This window comes from Ursus americanus, chromosome 30 (genome assembly GCF_024610735.1).
Source record: "Ursus americanus isolate L20-20 chromosome 30, mUrsAme1.1.p, whole genome shotgun sequence".
In the NCBI taxonomy this organism is placed as follows: domain Eukaryota; kingdom Metazoa; phylum Chordata; class Mammalia; order Carnivora; family Ursidae; genus Ursus; species Ursus americanus.
The window spans coordinates 11,586,368-11,602,214 of record NC_142156.1 but is presented as its reverse complement, the minus strand read 5'-3'; the positions used below and the strand labels follow the sequence as shown (position 1 = coordinate 11,602,214).

Here is a 15,847-nt window from a genome sequence, read left to right as displayed (position 1 = left end):
GACGCGCGGGGGGCGGGCCGCGGGGGCTAAGGGGGCGGGGCCGAGGGGAAAACGGCGGAGGGGGGGTGCAGAATAAAACCCGGGGGCCGAAGGGAAAACGGGGGGGAGGCAGGATAAAACCGGGCGGGGGAAGTACCGTATACGGCTGAGGGGAACGCGGGGGTCGGGCGGACAGGACAAAACCGGGGGGCGGGGACGAGGGGAAAATGGGGAGGCGGGCAGGTGAACGAGGACGAGATACAATCTGAGGGGCGGGGCTGAAGGAAAGCGGGGGGGGGCAGGTGAGCAGGGCAGGCTAAAAACGGGGGGCTGCGGGGATGAAGAGAAGCGGGGGGAGGGTGAAAACGGAGCGGGGGGGAGAAACTGGGTGGAGGGGGAAACCGGGAGCGGATGGAACGCGGCTGGTGACAGCGGGGGATGGGGGTGGATGCGGGAGGTGTAGGCAAAAAAGGGGGTGTGGCGGGGAGCGGGGCTGAGGGAGTCCGAGGGAGGGGTGCGGAGGGCGAGGAGAGAACTGGGGAAGATGAGGTGGAGAGAAAGCCGGAGGTGGGTGGGAACCAGGTGAAGAGCGGAGCGAATAGGACGGAGACTGTCGCTCAAGAACGAGGACCTGGACACACCAGGCATCAGGGGAACTGTGGGGACAAAAAGCGGGGGCCGAGGAGAGAATTGGGAGGAATGGGTCCGGGAACCCTGGAGCCAGTGAGAAGGCGGGGGGAAAGGAACGAGTCTGGAGAATAAAATGGGGGGCGCTGAGGCCGGGAGCTCAGAGGTTAAATGGGAGCCCTGGTGGAGAAGCCCAGCTCGGGGGCTAGGAATGAAAGCGGAGGACCAGAGAAGGGGCAAGCCGCCGATTTTTAAAAATGGGAACCAGAAAAAGACAAGCCCGGCGGAAAATGGAGGGTGAAAACGAGCATGTCAAGGTTAAAATGGGCGGTGAGAAAGGGGCAGCGGGCCAGACAAAAAAAGGGGGGAATCCAAGAAGAGTGGGGGTCCAAATATGGACAAGCTGGGTAAACATGGGTGTGACCTAGGAGGACTGAAGGCCACGGAAAGAGATGTTGGGGACACCAGGGAGAGAAGTGAAACAAGCAGGGGTATCGTGGGGGCTCAGACACCAGCTTGGATTAAACCCACACACATTCAAAGGGAGGGGCTGGGTGGAAAGGAACATGGGACACTGAGGTTAAGGTAGGAAGCAAGGGTTTGGTTAGAAAGGAAGTAAGTTAAGGTGGAACCGCTGTGATAAAGAGCTGGGGAGCAAAGCTGGGGCAGCGAGGAGGGAGCCTGGAGCGAGCCTGGAGGGCCATAAAGAAAGGGGTGGGAGGAGGAATGACCTAAAAAGGAGACTGACTTGAAGCTTCCTCTAAGAACTGCTATCTAGCCTGGGCCTAGAACAGCAAAGTGGGAGGTACCGTGAGACATTATGGGGGTTACAATTAGCTGAGTCCAGTAAAGAATTCCCAAGGCCACCCACAACTACAGGACAGCTGAAAGAATTCATCTTTTCAGACAGTCCAGCAAATCTATGTTCTGCCTGAAGACTGCCACCCTAGCCCTTTAATGTTAGAAAGCACACAGTCTGACCAAAGAGGCATATGCAGGGAGGGAAAAAAATGGAAGAACAAATTTCTCAGATCAGGAAAGGTGCGGGTGGTGTCTCAGGAAGTGCAAGAGAGTATCCACAAAGAATAAAATGGCAATGAGAATGCTATCATTATTAACAAAGGGAAAAAACAAAGTAAAAAAAACTGGGGGAGGCAAACCCATTTCTCCAAATCTTTCAGTTTACTAATGAAGTCTAAATCAAGATCATCATTTATTTAAAAATAACTTTATTCCATAATTTTTTTTAAATCCATATTATAACCTCAATAAATTTCTTTTACCCCCCCTCCCCACCCCACCCCACCCCAAATATTAAAATGTAAATAACGCAGAGGGGTCTGCTAATTTTTCTTTGCAGCAGTTCCTGGTCAGCCCCACAGTGAGAATTACCAGTTGGCACTTACTGCATCACAATCAGTTTTACCTGGCAAGGGTGATCTTCCAGGTTTCAGTGCTTCTTCCATCGCGGGTTGTCTGCAGTTATAGGGTCTATATGTGCTTGTGAGAATTAGAACTAATACCAAAGCCACAGGATTGCCCGAGCTCTTTCCCAATATACCCTTCCGAAATGTCAGTTGTGATAGCGGTTAAGTATTTATCTTCCTGGTTCTGATAAGTAGATCTTGGAGTTCAGAATACCTTCTGATAAGATTGTGTAACAGCACAATGTAACGACTTGGACTTTGCCACACGGAGTTTGTAACCCACTGTCATCATGCTTGTAGTTTGAGGGATGAGTCATCTTAAAATAAAAGAAAGCCCTAATTCGTTAACAATCCTTAAAACTCAAAGACTGCCAGTACCTGCGCTCTTAACTGACCCAGCTGTATCAATGTGCACACAGGGCTCAAGTATGAGTGACAGAAGTCGTGGCTCAGCTCATCTAGGGTGTATAGTGTTTGGCAACAAGACCTTAAAGCCCCCAATTGCTAGTGGAAAAACCCTGCCCCAAAGATATCCCATCATCAGGTGTGTGTGCAAGAGAAGTTCCTGAAAGCATCTCAGTGATCTTGCAAATCATTCTCTGTGTTCCTAGCTAGGGATTTTTTCCCCCCGTTTCTTTTCTTTTTTAAAAAATACGGTTGCCTCTGCAGAGTGAACTCTCAAAGTCAGGAATTTAATCATGGAAGATTCTAAAGGGAGACAGACTCAGAGTTCAGTGACTTTAGAAGCAACTCAAGTCTCCTGTTCTGGAACACTCACTTGGACTGGCCAGAGTGGCTAAGTACAGAAGTCCGGGGCAGCAGCAGCCCCAGCATATTAGAACCGCAGTTTTCACCTATTCCTGAGGGGTGGAAACTGCAGCCAGCTCCTGCAATCCACAGGGCTCTGAGCTGGGGACGGGGCTCACTCCTAGTGATTTGCTCAGTTTAGTCTTTTTGTCCAAGAAAACAGACCCCTCCCCATCACACCTGCAGGGAAATGCTGCAGATAACCAGCTTCTCATCTTACTGGAGTCCCAGACCCTGTTATTTGGAGGAAGGAAACTCTCCCTTAAGCCCTAGCTCTTGCCCATTAAGTGGGATATGAACATTAAAGAGTGCAAACTCAAGTCAGATTTTCATGTTAACACACGTCTTTTGCACCCTTATTAGGTCTCTGACATGTAAGAGATTTGGACGAAATCAGAGACGAACAGTCTCTGACTGTACAGGGATCTGGAAACAGCAGCTTAAACTCATCAGATGTTACTTCATTCAAAACTTTGCATTACTGATCAATGCATCCTCATAGTCTCCTTAGAAAGTAGGAAGGAAACACATTTTCCCATCCCCATTTCTAAGATCGAGAAACTGAGGCCAGATGAACTAGTCTGCCCAAGGGGTACTTATTACCAGATACTGCATTGTAAAATATTTCTCCTGTCTTCTTTCAAAGCCACAGGAGAAAGGGGAGAATGGGAAAATCTGCAAGCTACTAGGTATCACCTAAGAGGCTTTTGTATACATATGAAGCTCTACAAAATGAGAGGTTCTAATGAAAGGCACTTCCTCTTAGGGGCCCCTACCTCTTTTGAAAAGAATTACACCTCCAGGGAAGCAGATACCTTCAGAAGAGCTCTGATAATGCTCTCCTCTGAAACCATTCTACGAAGAAGGAGAGGCCCAGGCAGCAGTTTGTAACTTACAGTGGACATAGTTTCTTCTGCTAGGGAGGGCAGAGGAGAGGAGAGGAACATCTGCTGAACACCTGCTGGGCACCTTCACATGGACAAGTACCTCATCTCGTCCCCATCACACCCTGTAAGGCACGTAGGATTTCACCTATTTTACAGATGAGGAAACTGAGGCCCGGGAGAGGGAAAGCAACATGCCCAAGCCCGGGAAACCAGTAAGGAGCAGGGCCCACATTCAAGCCTACATGTTTGCAACTCCAATATGGGAGCCAAACTGCCTCCAACTGACTTGCATCAATAGCGGACACATCCTCAGCTTTTCCAGGGAGGTGACTTCAGCCTGGTTTTCCAGCTTAGCTGGGCAGCGATAAAGGATGTGTCCCTATCACCCCACACTATTCCCTTATGTGTTGGGGCAAGCTGGTCACGGACCTCTAACAGAGCACGGAGGCCAGGTGCCGCCCCCACTCCCGTCCCCTCCAAATCAGCATCAGTCAACATGGATAAAGCCGGAAGTCACAGTGAAGGGGGCACCTCAGATGCCAAAGGCACCTTTTCTCCCCATGTGCTGCCCATTCCCAACACATTTTAACATCAATGAGAAAACTTAACAGCAAATCAAACCAATTTAGGGGAAAAAAAAAATGGAAGGAAATCTGTGTGTTTTTCTTTTTTGCTGAGCGTCCCAAACCATTTTCAGCCCTCAGGCAGGGGTGCAAGTCAAGTCAAAGCAGAATGAAAAGCTCATCTTCAACGTAGCTTTTCAAGCTTTAAGACAGGATAATGGAGGACAGTTCTCTTTCTTCAAACTGGCCTGTCTTCTTCTTGAAGGATGTCACTCTGCTCCTCACTGCTGTCGTCTGGACAGGAGGCAAAAGCAGATCCAAGTCTGAGTGAGCTCAACAAGAGGTCACTCCATCTCCACCATCCATTTGCAATCACTGCACTTTCTAGTCCTCTCCTGGTGAGCCTCAGAACTAGAATTCACGGGGAAGCGAGTGGGGCAGGGTGTGTGTTCCCCTTTTCTCCTGTTCTTTTCACTCAAGATCCTCTAGACGTGCCTGATACGGTCTACCCTGCATCAACTGGTTCGTGCCATTCCCCTCACCTGGAATACTCTCTCCTTTCTGCTTCTTCAAACTCAACTGTCCTGAAAGACTTGCCTCAGATCCTCCTCTGCCCTGAAGCGTCTCCCAACCGATGCATCCCTCAAGGCACTCACCTCTCTCTAAGGTAATTTTTAAGTCTATCCTTCATCTGGCAATAATCAAATTCCTCCTTGGGACAGCTCCTCTACTGCTCTTTCAACAGTGATGGTTAAATCTTCTGTTTTAAGCTTCTCTGAGTTTTCCTCGGTACAATCTGACTGGTCTTGTAAAGCTCCCTGCCTACAGTCACGATCGGTCTTTTTTTTAATTCCCCCAACAATGCTACTATCGTGCCTTTCCCAGAGTAGGTCCTTGGTAAACGTCTGTCGGTTTAATTGTGGTGTCGGGAGTTGAGAGTAGATCCTAGATTAAACTTTAACTACCTTCCCCACCCTTTAAAAAAACGAGACTCACCTCTTCGACATTCCTACTGGGAATCCCACTGCAGCCTAGCAGAGCCCTTTGAAGGAACAAGAGCTCACCTTGCAGAGCTTGGAGTCCATTGCCCATCCAGTCGGCATTCCCATTCACCAGGGCAGTCACTCTGTGAATGCGGCCATGCTTACAGATTTCTTCTGGTGACTCCTCCCTCTCGTTTGCTTCTTCCTCTTCTTCTTCCTCTTCAGCATCTTCCTCCTCTACCTCCTCTTCCTCTTCTGAATCCACCAAAACCATGACATCACCCATGTCTTGTCCCCTAATTTCCAAAGGGGGAGAAATACTCAAGAAGATACCCCATTTTTTTTTCTAACATCAGCCCTCGCTGAATAGAAAACACTAGATTTATGACAACCTCCTTTGTAACACGGAAAATTCTTTGTGCATTCACCTTGGTAAACAGAGGACCGTGTGATGGTAATCTCTCAAGGAGATGCTGCCACAGATTCCCATGGACACTCACAAACTTCCCTGGGTGGGTTTTATTACTTCCCCCGATCTCTGGGGTAGGTGACTCTTTGTCCCAGGAACCTACCACTTTAGCTCCCCTCGTATCACGTACACGAATGCTACGTTCCTTTCCTGAAATGCCCTTTATTTCTGCTCTTCTTACTGAAATTTCACCTCCTACTCGTTATTCAAGGCCCAGTACAGGCCTCTTCCTCCCCACAAGCCCTGAACCGTGACTGCACTTGGAGTCCATGCCCAGCAGTTTAGCATTTAACTCTCCAGTTCATTGCTGGTTCTGCCTACCCAGCCAGCCTGTACACTTCTTACACATGCCATGGGCCAGTCACAGTGCTAGGAACATTACATTTTCATATAATCTTCGGAGTCTCCTTCTGGAAAACCCATGAGGAAACAGAGGCTCAGAGAGGGTCAGGGATTTTCGAGGAGCACCTGGCTCAGGAATGGCAGAGGTTCGATCTGAACCCAGGTCTGCTAGTTCCAAAGCCATTTTTCCACTATGCTTGCCGCCTCCTTCTGTGAGAACTAAGCCTGGGGAATGAAACACTCACTGGGAAGATGGCCTTCAAACACGGAGCAGTAAAGGTAACATTCTCCCATGAAAGATCATCCCAGAACAGTAATATCCCTTCATAAACTGGTTGAGAGGGACAAAGAGAAGAGTTCTTTGCTGCAACCCAAAGTCTACTTAGGAAATGAAATACACAAGTTCCATTTAGTTACCTTGCCCCTACTGAGGTTTCCTTAGTTTTCTTTTTTAAGTATTTTTTTAAAGATTTTATTAATTTATTTTAGAGATAGAGAGTGAGTGAGCACAGGGAGGAGGTGAGGGAGAGGGACAAGCAGACTCCACGCTGAGAGCGCAGAGCCCGACTTGGGGCTGGACCTCATGACCCTGAGATCATGACCTGAGCCAAAAATCAAGAGTCAGATCACGCTTAACCACTTAACTGACTGAGCCTCCCAGGCGCCCCTGAGATTTCCTTTTGGGAGGGGCTTCTGGGCATGCTCAGACTAGTCTTCCAAAACATGCTATAAGACTATGACTTATTCTTCCTTTTAGCTCTTCTTAGAAAATTAAATAAAATAAATGCACAAGTGGCTGGGCTCACTGCACACACACCGTCTTTATGCTTCCATGAGAGCCCAGCGATGTGCCCCACCCTGAGGTCTGGCATTATAAAACCAGTATAGACTTTGGAATCAGTCAGACCTGGATCTGAACACAGACGCTGCCATTCATTTCCTGGATGAGCTTTGCAGAAATTACTTCACTTCCCTGAGCGTTCATCTCCTTATCTGGAAAATGGAGGGGCCACCACCAACCTGAAGAGTTTATGAAAGAGTTTCTAATAATGCCTAACGAAGCCTCTCTCCCAGTGTCTGGCACATGGTGGGTCCTCCACTGTGGCCACTACTATTGCTTGTAACAAAAGAAAACAAAAACAGCAGGGAAGACAGACCATGGAAATGGGTTTTCGACTTGATTCTAGGAACACTCACCTGAAAGTGTTTCCTACTGAAGGGAGAAAGGAAAAAAAATTAATATCCAATAACATCCACTTCAGCCTCACAAAAGTTTTTAATCTAACATTTACAAAAGAACAGAGAAATGAGAAGACTGACCCAACGTGACAGGTGACAGGGTGTTCAGGAATGGCACTTAAGTGATTCATTATTGCACATTCGGACCCAGTCAAGAAGCCTATAGAATGGGACCTCAGGTAGGAGCACAACAGGGGCCTCCTTCCCCCACCCACACCTTTTCAAGAAGCCCCAAAGGTAAACAAAGGAACCCAGGAAATCCTTACCTTTCCAGCAGAACACAGGGCTGTAATACAACATAAGCCCTGAGATAATGGCCAGTCCCAGCAGCAGGAGGCTCACGATGGTTCCCACAATTCCCCCGATATTTAAAGGTTCTGCAAAGACAAATTACGCTATTGATTCCTCCATCTGATACACGTGCTGGTCAAAGAGCAACAGCTCCCTTCCTCTGCCTGGGTCTTAGTCTTGTTTTGGTTCCATGATCTTCGGCAAGGCACATGACCTCTCCATAAAGCAAGATAAATATTTCATTTCCCTACCTCAGACAGTTTGTGGAAAGCACATGAAGCATGTGACACAAAGGAAGACTGGAAAGTTAAAATCTCCAGACATCAAGACTGTTTATAAGGCCACAGAAACGAAGAGGGTGAGCTCTTGGTGCTATGATAAACAGTGATAAATGGAACACAATAGAGAATCCAAGAACAGACCACACATAAAAGAAAATTTGATATACGACAGATTAGTGAGTAAAAGAGGAATTATTCAAGAATGGTGCTGGAACCAATGCCTATCCAAATTTGGGCAAGGGAGAAACTTGATCCCCACACCTCACACCATTCACGAAAATTCATTCTAGATTAAAGATGTAACTGTGAAAGGCAAAACGTTAAAACTTTTTAGAAGAAAGTATAGGATAGTATCTTTGTGGCCATGGGGGAGATAAGATTTTTTGAGATGTAAAAATTGCTAATGATATAAGATTCATGAAATTAACTACATGAAAGTAAGAATGCCTGCTAATCAAAGAATACCAGAAAGAAAGCAAAAAAAAAAAAAAAAAAAAAAAACTAAACTAAAAAGAGATATTTGTAACATGTAAAACTAACAAGGAATTAGTATGCAGAATTTCTAAAGAACTCCTACATATCTACAAGAAAGGGGAAAATGTCAAAAGGAGAAACACGAATGGCAAATAAACGTAGGAAATAATGCTTGATCTTCTTAGTAACCACAGAAGGGCCAATTAGAACAGCAGTAAGATTCCATTTTACACGTACTCGATGGGCAAAAATCACAAAGCCTAAAAGCGAAAATGTGGAACAACTTCAGTACTGCTGTTGTGAATAGAAAATTGGTATGACCACTTTGGAAAAAAATTTACTATTATCCCAGAAAGATACAAATGTGCATACCCTTCCTTTCTATTCCTTCTACACATATCCTAGAGAAATATTTGCCTGGGGACCTGCTATGTATGTGTACAGAAGGAGCTGGGTAAAAGATTTTTCATGGCAACACTTTTGTTCATCACCACCAACAACAAAATCAGAAACAATCCAAAGGTCCATCAGCAGGAAAATTAGTAACTTAGTTGTGGAACCATGACACAGTAGAAAATCCTACAGGAGTGAAGAGGTACAAAGTATAATTACACACATTGGCATGAATAAACCCTAGGAACAAAATGTGGAGTGGGAACAGCCAAGCATTTCACTATGTAACAAAATCTTTCTTGAATAATTCAGGATAGTGCTTACCTTTTTCAGGAGGACCAGGATGAGACTGGAAAGGGGTCTAGCGGTAGGGTTGCCCGAAAAAAATACAGCATGCTCACTTAATTTGGATTTCAGATAAACAGTGAGTCCTGTTTTAGAATAAGTATGTCCCATGGAAAATATGGGATATACTTACACTAAAAGAATGCTTTGTTTTTCTGAAATGCAAATTCAGGTGGGCATCCTGTTGTTTTTAGCTTCGCTGTCATTTTCTAAATCTAGCCACACTACCTACAAATAACTTCAGCATTGTAGGCACCGCTCTGTATCCTAAGCGGGATGGTAGGTTCTCAGGTGTTCATTTTGTTATTGTACTTCACAACTTGCATTTTTTATATTCTTAAAATATATTTTTTTATATTTATAACATATATATTCTTTGGGAAGTAGTAAGTTATTATTTTTTTGAGTTTTATTATTTTTTTAGTAATCTCTATACCTGATGTGGGGTTCTGACACGCCACCCTGGGATCCAGAGTTGCATTCTCTTCCGACGGAGCCAGCGAGGCGCCCCAACATAAATTTTTTTTTTTACCGCTGTGCAATGTCAGAGATTTAGGGCTGGATAATAATTTTTCCACCTTCTCAAGTCACAGTCAAGCAGATACGCCTTCTCCCAGATGGCAGTGACCCGCATATAGGGAAGAACCAAATTGTCCCCATGCTGCTGCCTGGTCCTCGGAAGCTCTCAACCAACCCCCTTTGGGGCCCTGTCCCTCACTCACCTTTCACACTCAGCCAGATGTCCACTTCCCGCACCCCCACAGGGTTCTCAGCCCGACAGACGTAGTAGCCCTCATCCAGGGCCTGGGAGCAGTTGCGGATGGTGAGAGTGGAGCTCTGGCTGTTCTGCGTGATGAGATAGCGGCCATTGGGCCGGATGACCACCTCAGGCTGGGTGAGGTTCCTCAGCCACAGGATCTTGGCAGGGGGGTAGGCCCCAGACACTTGGCAGGTGAGCGTCACATTGCCCCCCACGAAGCAAGTCTTCATGGGCTCAGAGAGAAGGGAGGGGCGCCCTGGTGATCAGAAAGTAAAGAAAGACAAATGTACAGGGAGATTCAAGCCATGGCCTGAGATTTTCAAGAATGTTACTACCTTCCTGATGAAGGAACTCCAGGAATTTCTGTCCTGCCCTTGGTCTCAGGTAATAATAAAAGCTAACATTTATTGAGCATCTACTATGGGCTAGGCACTGTTCAACTTATTAACCCTATTTTGCAGATGAGGAAACTAAGACCCAGAGAAAGTTAAGTTACTTGCTCAAAGTCACACCATTAAATCAGCGGTGCACCTAGGATTTTGGGGAGACCAACTGTCCTAGTTTGCCGAAGCCTAAGGTAGTTCCTGGGACATGGAGCTTTCAGTGAGAAAACTGGGAAAGCCTTGGGCAAACCAGGATGAATTGGTTACTCTTTTCTTTTTTTTAAAGATTTTATTTATTGGGCACGTGGGTGGCTCAGTTGGTTAAGTGACTGCCTTCGGCTCAGGTCATGATCCTGGAGTCCCAGGATCGAGACCCACATCTGCGTCTCCCTCTGACCCTCCCCCCCTCGTGCTCTCTCAAATAAACAAATAAAATCTCTTAAAAAAAAAGATTTTATTTGTTTATTTGAGAGAGAGAGAGAGAGAGGGAGGGAGAGAGCGTGTGGAGAAGGGGGCAGAGGGAGGAAAGAGAGAATCCCAAGCAGACTCCCGGCTGAGCACGGAGCCAGTCACAAGGCTCAATCTCAACCCTGAGATCATGACCTGAGCCGAAATCAAGAGTCGGATGCTCAACTGACTGAGCCACCCAGGAGCCCAGAGCTGGTTACTCCTGTAAGCCCAAATTGCCAGGCTTTTGTAGCCCACAACCCTCTTATCTATGCTCTAGGCTTCCATGCATCATAGCCACACTGCTCATACAAAAAAGGGGTGAACAGCCTGCCAAGAGTGCTCGAGGGGACAATAAAGCAGCTGTATTCATTTCCTATTGCTGCTGTAACAAACTGAGTGGTTTAAAACAACACAAATTTATTCTTTCCTAGTTCTGGAGGTCAGGAGGTGGAAATGATCTTATGGGGCTGGAATCAAGGTGTTGGCAGAGCCTATTCCTTCTGGAGGTTCCGGCGGGGGTGGGGGGGGTCCATTTCCTTGCTCTCAGCTTTCTGAAGCCACCCGCATTCCCTGGCTTCTGGCCCCTCCTTGCATCACTATAACCTCTGACATCTGTCATTACGTCTCCTGCTACGGAGTCTGACACTCCTGCCTCCCTTTTAGAAGGACCCTTGTGATGACATGGGGCCTACCCCAATAATCCAGGATCATCTTCCCACTCCGAGATCTTAATCCCAGCTGCAAAGTCTCTTTTGCCACATAAGTAAAGTCACAGGGATTAGGACACGGACATCTTCGTGGGGGAAGCATTAGTCTATCACGGGTCTGTCCTAGACAGTTCACAATGCAGAGTCTCTATGGCCTTGGGGTCTGATCTGTGTGGGACACGGAACTGTAAGGTCTCCCCTAGCAATCCATTTATTTTCTTTGTGGCAGAAGACTTTCCCCAAAACATATGCCTTCCTGGGAAGGGTCGCAAATTCATTGTGTGTGATATGTTAAGCCCGTATTTTCAGCAGCTGAAGGATACAGAGTGGCATGTTGGGTTCCTGCCCAGGAGAGCGAAACCCCACGCTTCCCACCCGCAGTTGTTCCAAGAGAGAATCTAGGGTTTCACTGCTGGCGCCCTGGGAAGAGGGAAGGGGGAGATGTATGCGCGGTAAGGGGGGGAGGGTGGCGAGGTGGGAATGTAGAACAGACCAAAGCCTCTCCCTCTAAATCAGGTTAGCAAAGGTGAAACCCCAAACCCAGTTTTTGTTTTTGTTTTTTAAAGATTTTATTTATTCATTTGACAGAGAGAGACAGCCGGCGAGAGAGGGAACACAAGCAGGGGGAGTGAGAGAGGAAGAAGCAGGGTCCCAGCAGAAGAGCCCGACGTGGGGTTCGATCCCAGAACTCCAGGATCACGCCCTGAGCCGAAGGCAGACGCTCAACGACTGAGCCACCCAGGCGCCCACCCCCCCCAAATCCAGTTTTGCTCAAGAAACTCATGCGTTATACCCCTTTGTGGATCAACTGTCTGGTCCCTTACCCCGTTCCTAAATCACACCTTCCCCTCTCTGGTGAACTCCTATCTTCTTTGAGGTCACCAAGCCAGCAGCACTGACAAGCCTCAACAGTCTGTTGGAATTCAGGGGACCCCAAACCAAAGCTTGAGAAATGGCCTCCTCATCCTGTATAAAGAGCAAAATGAACTCTCTTCCTGGTGCCCAACTCACCCCGCAAACCAAGGTCATGTACATTAATGTGCTTTTGCCAAACACAGCCATTACCCCTCAAAAAGTGGAGTCACCCCAACAGCTGGTGTGGCGCCTATAAATTCGGAGTTTCTTTCACTTAAGAGGGTGCTGTGTGCAGGGGTGGGGTCAGGGGTGGAGGTAGGGGTGGGGATGCAGGGCTCTCAGAGGTCTGTAAGAGATGGACACCACACCAGGCCTTTGCACAACGGGCTGCTTAGTGCTTCAGCCTCTCACTGTTTGAGTGGTCTTCTTCTGTGTAGGGCCTACAAGCAATTTAAAGAGAGAGGTGGGCAGCCCGAGTCAGGACAGGGGTGATGGTAAGTATGACATGGTGAATGTGCTAAAAGCCACCATACAACACACTTTGACACAGTGAAGTTCATGTTACGTGAGTCATATCTCATTAAAAATAAAACTGCAGACTACCAGTTGGTCTGGATTTGTCCCATGGCCATGGTGTGCCAAGCCCTGTTGTAATGCAGAAAGTGAGTCTCGGTCCCTTCCGTCACCCAAGGCCAGCCAGGTCCCGGACACAGATGAGACACTGTCACATTTGCTGAATGAGTCAGTGGGGAAGGGACAGCCATGTGAATGCCACTTGCCTGGGAAAACAAGCACCTCCTGGAATAGCAAGGCTCACTTCTCAGCAAGCTAGCGCTCCACGGCCCCCCCCCACCCCGAGGCTTATCCTGACAGGCCGTGAGGAAAATCCTCACTGTGGCCAACAAAACCCAACACTCTCTGCTCCTTGCTTACTGCTGTATTAGATCCCCGGGGCTGTTGTCACCAGGTACCACAAACCGGCTAGCCTAAAGCAACAGAAATCCATTCTCTCACAGCTCAGAAACTCAGAAGTCTGAAGTTAAGGTGTCAGCAGGCTTGACTCCTTTGGAGGCTCCTGAGGGAGAAACCATTCCATGCCTGTCTTAGCTTCTGGGGGTTGCCCGCAATCGTGGGCATTCTGGGCTTATAGCTGCATCACTACAATCCCCACCTCCATTATCATGTGGCATTCTCCCCGTGTGTCTGCGTCCAAATGGCCCTCGTCTTGTAAGGATAGCAGTCACGGGAACAGAGCCCACCCTAACCCAGTACGACCTCAGCCTAACCTCATCACATCTGCAAATATGGCCACATCTACAGGTACCCAGGATTAGGACTGGAACAGATCATTTTTTGGGAGACACAATTCAACCCGCAATAGCCATCTAGCCTCATGGGTACCTCAGCACAACACTCTGGCTACACTGGCCTTCTCTCAGTTCCTCAAATGCCAGGTACGTTTCCACTTCGGGGCCTCAGCGTTTGCTATTTCCTCTGCCAGGAATACTCAGCCCACCTGGCCAGCTCCTTCTCATCCTTCAGATCTCTGCTCAAAATGCTACCGCCACAAGGAGACCTCCCTACTCCCTAGGAAGAGTGGCCCTCTTCCTATAGGAGACTCCTTCACACACCCCTTTGGATACTCCTCACAAGTATTATCACTATCTGAACCTACCTTACTTGTGTTTGGACTTTCTGTCTTCCTCTCACCCCCATCCCCACACAGAAGAATTTGAGCTCTATGAAAGAGGAATGGTCATGGTTTCAAAAACACATCCAGGAATCATGTGACACTCTTCCCTTCAAAAAGTGGAGCCCAATTCCACCCACTCCCCTTGACAGTGGAGCCAGTCTGAGTGACTCACTTCTAATGAACAGAAGAGGCAGTCAGGATGCCATGTGACTTCTGAGGCTAGGTAGTTCAGAGAAAGGAGAGCAGGCCTGGCTTGCTCCCTCTTGCATCACTTGCTCTGGGGAAAGCCAGTGCCATGTTGTAAAGACAGTCCAGGGGCCCTGTGGAGAAGCCCACGTGGAGAGGAAGCAACCTGCCAGGCGTGTGCGTGAGCGCCTTGGAAGTTGATCTTGCAGACAATTTCAACCCTCCCAACTAGGTGTTGCAGCTGAGACCCAGAAATCACGGAGCCAAGACAAACCCACTGTGCCCTGTCTGAATTCCTGGCCCACAGAAATCGTAAGACAAATAATTGATGTGTTGTTTTAAGCCATTAAGTCTGGGGGTGTTTGTTATATAACAGGAGATGGCTAATAAATGAACCACACCCGTCTTATTCACTGCTCCATCTCTAATACCTAGGAACAGTACCTGGCCTCTAGCAGGTGCTTAATTAGTATCTGTCAAGTGGAAAACAGCTTGGATGAGAACCAGAAGCTTGGTTAAGCATCTTTAAAGTTTGAAAGGAAGAAAACATAAAGCAAAAGAAAAGAAGAAACAATTCAGTTCACTGCAACATTGTAGGATTTCTTTTCCAGACCTTGCGGCTGGTTCTCTCAGAATACAGATGGGTGGACCCCAACCCGGGACAAGGCAAGCCAGACTCACTGATCTGTACCACACAGCTGGCTCCCAACTCCGGCCCCACTATGTGGCTCCCAACACACTTGAACTTCTTGCCATCTGACAGCTGGGACTGGTTCAGCAACTCCACCCCCAGCTTTGACGTCCCCACGACCACACCTCCTGGCTCTTCTGTCCACAGGAAGTCCGGGTCTGGGTATCCCCCGTCCCAGCGACAGGTGAGCTGCAGCGTGAGCGATCCTTGTGACATCTCTGCTTGGCAATGAGGGGCTGATGGAGGGGGGACTGCAAAACACCAGAGGATGTGGGCTTAGTCACAGACTCTGAGAGCACCATTGGGCTGGCTCTAAGGATTACAGAATCGGGGTATCAGAGAAACATCATGCCCAGGTAGCACCCTTGAAATAGCTCCTTGACACGAGTTAGTGTGTGACAACAGGCAGATTTCCTCTGCTGAGTGTTAAATCTCCACGGCTGTGGGCCTCATTCATCTTTGCATTTCTCACTAGCCACAGTGGACATTAAATGTGGCTCTTTAAATTTGTATTAATTACATTACATTACAAATTTAGTTCTTCTGTCTCACCACCCACATTTCTTTTTTTTTTTTTTTTTAAAGATTTTATTTATTTATTTGACAGAGATAGAGACAGCCAGAGAGAGGAAACACAAGCAGGGGGAGTGGGAGAGGAAGAAGCAGGCTCATAGCGGAGGAGCCTGATGTGGGGCTCAATCCCGTAACGCCAGGATCACGCCCTGAGCCGAAGGCAGACGCCCAACCGCTGTGCCACCCAGGCGCCCCTCACCACCTACATTTCAAGGGCTCGGGAACTATATGTGGTGGGTGGCTATTGTACTGGACCACACAGAATAGAACATTTCCATCATCATAAAAAGTTCTACTGGACAGTGCTGGTCCCCAGGGGCAGGTACAGGTGGGATTCACCCCCACCCGTATACATTAGATAATGTATACAATGTATGTATATAATATATATTATATATATGTATGTTATACATATATTATACATCTATACACATATGAATTA

General features: G+C 47.6%; 1 protein-coding gene across 10 annotated transcripts in view; it reads right to left on the bottom strand.

Moving 5' to 3' along the window:
- Positions 1–3,002: 3,002 nt before the first annotated feature.
- The window catches only part of VSIG10 (V-set and immunoglobulin domain containing 10), a 53,756-nt gene continuing 40,911 nt past the window's right edge, over positions 3,003–15,847 (bottom strand). For 9 of the 10 annotated variants that reach the window (XM_087857299.1, XM_045791608.2, XM_087857302.1 and 6 more), the window contains 6 exons: positions 14,823–15,083; positions 9,830–10,123; positions 7,590–7,700; positions 7,282–7,297; positions 5,355–5,569; positions 3,003–4,584 (listed from right to left, as the gene is read on the bottom strand). In XM_087857299.1, the coding sequence (XP_087713425.1) occupies positions 4,529–4,584; positions 5,355–5,569; positions 7,282–7,297; positions 7,590–7,700; positions 9,830–10,123; positions 14,823–15,083 (953 nt within the window). In that variant the 3' untranslated portion in view covers positions 3,003–4,528. The remainder of the gene's footprint in view (positions 4,585–5,354; positions 5,570–7,281; positions 7,298–7,589; positions 7,701–9,829; positions 10,124–14,822; positions 15,084–15,847) is intronic. The other variant, XM_087857301.1, reaches the window with a different exon arrangement.